The 6,461-nt window shown below is 44.5% G+C and overlaps 1 protein-coding gene across 2 annotated transcripts in view; it reads left to right on the forward strand.

Moving 5' to 3' along the window:
- Positions 1-6,144: 6,144 nt before the first annotated feature.
- Positions 6,145-6,461, forward strand: part of Lemd1 (LEM domain containing 1) — a 30,078-nt gene continuing 29,761 nt past the window's right edge. For both annotated transcript variants that reach the window (XM_021199236.1, XM_021199237.1), the window contains exon 1: positions 6,145-6,226. In XM_021199236.1, coding sequence (XP_021054895.1) covers positions 6,145-6,226 — 82 coding nt within the window. The remainder of the gene's footprint in view (positions 6,227-6,461) is intronic.

Below are 6,461 nucleotides of genomic sequence, written 5' to 3' on the forward strand. Positions count from 1 at the left end.
TTCGTCCTCTGCAAGAGCACCAAGTGTTAATGCCAGTGGGCCTTCTCTGTGGCCCCAGTCGTGGCTCTGTGACAGGTATACGTGCTGTGGTGTTTATACAGTGGCCATTGCATCACTTTCTCACTGGTTTCACACATCTCTGTTGGGACCTCAACCCCCTCCCCCGCGTCTGTTAATGGGAAGCCCCCTCCGGGCCTTCACCATCTTGGTCAACCAGTTTTTATTCTGTTTCCCTGGTACAGGTAGCTCCCTGGAAGAAGAAACTCCACCTACTTCCATCTCACCTTCAGCCATATCATGATTCCAGTTGCTTCCGCTGCTGCCTGGAGGTGGGAGTCTGTAACCACAGAGACCCCTGCCAACACACAGTCCCCAGCACTTGTAGATCCAAGGTGAATGGCAGCCGGCATTGGCCCCTCCCCTTACCTTCCTCTGCTCCTAATCCCAGCCCAGTTGGTGTGGGCTCCAAGAGGACTAGTTAATTTTAATGATAGCCGAAGAAAGATTAATTAGGGAGGCAAATTTGTCTAAAAGGTGTAATTAATCCCAGAGCCAAATAGAAGAGACCGCGGTTGTCCGTGTCGCCGATGCGGTCGGTCGCTGGTGCCTTCAAGGAGGGCGCAATCAAGATTGAGTAGACTTGTGCAGACTCACTTCTGAAGTGTAGGGCTTTGTAGACCACACTGGGGAGGCTCCATTCTGAGACAGGGGACAGCAACAGGTGGTGCCTGTCCTGGAGAGCAGAAGAAACGTCTCTTCAGGTGTCCTGTCTGGGACCATCCTTTCCGAGGCTACTGTGATAGCCCCTTGAGTAGCTTCTAGACTTTTTAGACATTGGCCCTTCACCATCAAGCCCTGTTATATCTTAATAGGACATTAGAGCCACATCCAGCTTTGAAACTTCTAAAATGGGCCTAAAGGTGAAAGGTAAAGCCCCTTAATGTCACCTACCAGGTCCCTAGGGCCAAACCATTTCTTTCTCATTTCCTGCCTTCCTGCCTGTCGTCAAAGCCCCCGGTTACAAAGCACTGTTTCTGGAAGTCTCAGCCTGAATGACACTTGGGGCTTTCCTAGTGACACTTATCTTATTTTCTTTTAATGATCTGTATTTTTTTTTCTCCTGTTAACAGAGATACTGAACTCTTCAATGATACTCTCGCTTTTTTTTTTTTTTCTTTCCCTCCTTGCCCTGATTTAAGGCAAGCATCATGCCAGCTCCACTGTAAGAGATGGTCGATAACCGTTGAGAGGAATTCTTCAGTTCTGGCTTTCAAAGGTGATGGCAACAGGCTTTGCTCATTGAAACCCAAGCTCACCCAGCCTCTCTGGAGGAGGGGCGTATTTTAGCTCGGAATACCTGAGGTGGCTGTTGTAGCCTTTGCCTTGCGGCTGAACCTCTGAGGCAGGTGGCTTGAGGGACAGAGCAGAGATGGTGACTGGCTCAACCCGAGGCTGCTGGTCTTTGGCTGATTTTCCCCTTTGCAAATGGTGATTGGCAATTGAAACTGCAAAATCTACTATCTGCACCCCTATGAAAATTGCATTTACATTTAAATTGTATATTCTTCTAAAGGATGGGGTTAGTAAATAACTGGCAGATTAAACTTGAGGTGAGGAAATTGTGCCCATATCAAATCTGAGACTGAAGTGACATCTGGCTTTTACTATTTCCATTATTTTGGTTTAATAACAGCATGTGGCATTAAGGGAAGAGAAATTGGATCTACATTTTAATGAAAGGAGGAAACTCTCAGGATTTAGATACCTTATCATATTGAATACCTAGTCGATTGGCAATTAAACCTGCCTCAAGAATGGGGTGGAATGCCTTCTCGGCTATGGGGAGAATAGAAACAAAACCACACCCAGAACCGCACAGATAAGACTGACAGAAAGGCTGTGTAAAGTGACGCGAATTTTCAGGATTTCACCCAGGAATCCTCCCATGGAACAATGCTGACAATGGCCCCATGCATATGCATGAGGGGAGCTCGGGAGAGGAGAGCTTCAGATGCCAGGGTCTGTCTGAAGGCAGAGGAGGAAACTCAACCCACACATGCTGGGGAAGGCGTGCCCGTTGATTTTTTTTTTTTTTTTTAACCCCACTGGTTTCAAATTCCAGGAGTTTGATCAACAAAAACAAACAAACAAACAAACAAATACCATGCCTGTCTCATTTCAACAGCCTCACTGTTTAAAATGGAAGCGATTCCACCTGCTGTCTGATTTTTGTTGCAAGCCATTCTGGACCATGTAAACAAAATGCTTCTGCATCCTAATAAGGCAAGCCTATCATTTCTTTGCTTTGATTGAAACAAATGTGTCAATTTTCCAAGCCTTTGTCTGGTGAATCCAGTGTTTGAATGTTGATAAATGATCACATCATATGTTTGGAAACTGCTGCTATTCAAAACTTCGGAGTCAAAGTCTGGGAGCACTCAGCCTCTCTAAGCCATCCACCACAAGATGCTCCAACTCTTTCCCAGGGCCTGGAAAAGGCTGTAGTTAGAGGGCTACAGAGGAAGTCTACATGGGATGGGGCTTCTCAGGGGAGGAGATGCTGAAACTCAGGGCGAATAAATAATTAGATTAATGGAAATGTATAGGATTTACCAGGTGCTCCGTGCCTCTTGTCAGTTCCTGCTGCCATTGCCACTGCAGATAAAGGGGGGACTTGGTCACCTGCAGCCCATAAAGGGTGGAGCTGAGCTTGGACTCCAGGCAGGTGACCCCCTTGTTCCCTTTAAATCCTTTCAGATGGTCCCCCTTCCCCTGCTGCTTAATGAACACACTGTGTTTCCTCACAATTACATTTTGTCTTGCATAATTGTTTTGAAAATCACAGCAGTTTTTCTTGAAAGACTCCAGCTACTAGTATGACAGATATTTCCTTAAAAGAAAGCAACAAGATCTACGTTTTGCAATGCAGTGATACACATCCCAGCTGTCTTGAGCATTTCCAGAGAATGGAATGAGACATGACCATGTTTTAAAGAGGCCCAATCCATGAGACTTATGTATGGTCGGGACATGCCCTTCATCCTGATTCTTCTTTTAACCAAACCAAACCAAACCAAAATAGAACACCCCAAACCATCTATCTAGTGTATATGTATGTGTGGTATGTGTGGACACTTGTGTGCCACAGCGTGGGTGTGGAGGTTAGAGGACTGACAACTTTCAAGTATTGGTTCTTTCCACCATGTGAGCCCTAAGGAATGGAACTCAAGTCTTCAGGTTTAGTGGCAAATGTCTTTATCCACTGAACTACCTGCTGAGCCATGTTGCCAGGTCCTGATTCTTCTGTTCTTTTCTTTCCATTTTGTTTCATTGTGTCTTTGTTTTTTAAAAAAATTAATTATTTATTTATCTTATGTATATGAGTACACTGTAGCGGTCTTCAATCACACCTAGGAGGGCATCAGATACGATTACAGATGGTTGTGAGTCACCATGTGGTTGCTGGGAATTGAATTAAGGACCTCTGGAAGTGCTCTTAAGCTCTGAGCCATCTCTCCAGCCTGTTTTTATTTATTATTTATTATTTATTTATTTTTTATTTTTTGAGACAGGGTTTCTGTCTGTAACCTTAGTTGTCCTGGAAGACCAGGTCCTCTGTAGACCAGGCTGGCCTCAAACTCACAGAGATCTGCTTGCCTCTGCCTCTGGGATTAAAGGAGTTTACTGCCACCACCCCACTCCACCCGCAACATGATTCTTATTTTCTTTTTTCTTTTTTTTTTTTCTTTTTCCTTTGGTTTTTCGAGACAGGGTTTCTCTGTGTAGCCCTGGGTGTCCTGGAACTCATTCTGTAGACCAGGCTGGCCTCGAACTCAGAAATCTGCCTGCCTCTGCCTCCCAAGTGCTGGAATTAAAGGCGTGTACCACTACTGCCTGTTGATTCTTATTAATGGAAAAACTTTTTTTTTTTTTTTTTTAGCTATAAATTATTTATTATCTAGTCACCTAAACACAAAACAATTTTAGTAATTCAGATCTACATCATTGGTATACATTTACATTGCAGTAATATCATATGTGGTAGATTATTGAAATTACCATATATGGGGAGCAGAGGAAGCCCAGTGTGTATGAAATTCTAAATGTATGTGCATTGCTGACATGGGCGGAAAAACTTTTGATGTGGATCCAACTCTCTTCTGCTTTCTTTTTTGCCTGTGTGTCTTGGTTGGTGGCTTGAATGCTACCATTTGCTTGCTGTCTCTTTTCCCCTCTCCATTTCTTGGCACTGCGTTGTCCTCATGCAGCTCCTTGCTCCCTGTGCTCAGTGGTTACCATGTAGCCTCATGATTTCTCCTTGGTGTTCCACCTCGGGAGCTGGCCAGCGCCTCCTTCTGTTTGAGTTTAGCTTAAATCCATCATCTGGTTTTCTCATCAGTGTTGCTGGGGTGAAGGTATGGTGCTGATGTCACACTGTCAGTATTATGATTATCATAATATCTAACAGTTGGAGAAGGGGCAGTTGTTCATGGTAACCCTCGGGTAAGACTCAGCTAGCTAAAGTAACCAGACTGATTGCATAGACTTCAGACAACCATGTGAAGGGGTGAGTGGGTTCATCATCCAGTTGGATCCCATTTGAATATCTGTCTTCCATATGTGTGTTCCCTCTAGGCAATTGTCTAATGTCACTTGAAATTGATGAGAGCTCTTTGGAAGGTTATTTTGGGGAAGCAAGGGAAACAACAGACAGCTGTTCTCTGGAACAAATGTCAGACGGATATGCCTAAGTGTCTCTCTAGTACAAAAAAAACCAAAAACCAAAAAACAAATTCCGAGCTGCTGAGCCTTTTACCTTTCCGGGGTTAGTAACAGAATTCTGAGAAAGTTCCTTCATGATTTTAAGGGTGACTTAGGAGGAGGAGGAGGAGGAGGAGGAGGAGGAGGAGGAGGAAGCTAATGTTAACCAGGACTATGTTTTCGAAAAGAAGCCTAGTTTGAAGCACAAAATTGCCCAAGCGCGTGTTCCTGAGCACTCTGTCCTAGGTCACAACTCCTATTTTCTTCCAGCTTGTTTATGATGAGCTTCCTAATAGGACATTGATGGAGCACCAATAAAAAGTCATTGGAACAGGGCCCTATCTCCCTGTGCTGAGCACTTAGCTTGTTTTTACTGCAATATTGAAATTCCTTGAAACCTGTTAGAAATGGGGTGCAATAAACAAGTTCTATATAGCAGAGCCTTCAAAAGTGAACAAGTGATTCCACCTCTCTCCCAACTTTATTGAATGGGTGACGGGGGTCAGTTTTGGGGGGTAGATAAAAGGGGATAAAACTAATTGAGTTGAGGCTCTACAGATTTAGACAGACCAAGACTTCACAAGCCTATGTGACTCAATCTGTGTTAAGAATTAAGTGTTGGCCAGTTCACTGACCTCACTGTTTTCTAGCGGCTGATTGAAAATCACCATGACCACATAGCTCAGTCAGTAAATGCCCTTGCCTGTCCATTCATATGGTGACAGAAGAAAACTGATCCCACAAGTTGTCCGCTGACCTCCACACGTGCACTGTGGTACCCACCCATCTACGTGCATGCATATGCACACACGCACAAAATACTCATAATTGGAAATTTTTTAATCCTTAAAAACAAAACAAAACTGCATCTTATTGTGCTCCGTGCACGAGTGAAACCTGCTTCAGCCTGTAATCCTGGACTGCTCTAAGCCCTGGGTAGCCTCAGGAAAAAAGAGGGCAGCAATAAATAAATAACTCCTCTAGCTCCCAGAAAACAAAGCTCTCTCACCTCGTTCACATTTAATTAACGGCTTATCTTCGGGGTGCTTGAGTCCTGAGCAGAGTTCCAGAGCGGTTGTGGAAATATCATTTTATCCAGGTAAGTTTTCTTACCTTAATTGAGCAGAAAAGTTTGAAATCACTGATCCTCAAGAACCTGGAATAGAGTGGAAGTCTGTCGAGTTGTTCACCAAGGCTACCGGTCCCAGTAGGACCCTCTGGCAATGGAGGGGGCAATGGGTGTCTTAGCCCTGCGGGCCGGCAGGGGGATGCAGGTGTGAGTCTAGCCGTAGTATTCACTTGTGACATGATGACCTTAATGGATTTAATATTTTCCCGTTTCCAGGAATCCACTGCCAGAGAAGAGGCCACATTTCGATCATCATGGTGGATGTGAAGTGTCTGAGTGACTATGGGTTACACAAGCATCTTGTGAAGCTTGGGTTCACACCTGGCCCAATACTACGTATGTCTGCAGTTAATACTGGGGGCGGGGCGGGGGGGGAGGGTTTCATTTGCTGCTTACGAACTAATTCCAAAATTTAAAGCAGAGAAGTAGAAGGAACATATGCAGTAAAAGCCACTGAAAATAGAGAGGAAAACAGCCATATGGAGGGAAGAAGTAACAGACAGTCTGGGTCCTTACAGACAGAAGATACAAGGAGGGGGAGGGGCTGGTTTTTTTTTTTTTTTTTTTTTTT

Source organism: Mus pahari, chromosome 5, assembly GCF_900095145.1.
Source record: "Mus pahari chromosome 5, PAHARI_EIJ_v1.1, whole genome shotgun sequence".
Taxonomy (NCBI): Eukaryota; Metazoa; Chordata; class Mammalia; order Rodentia; family Muridae; genus Mus; species Mus pahari.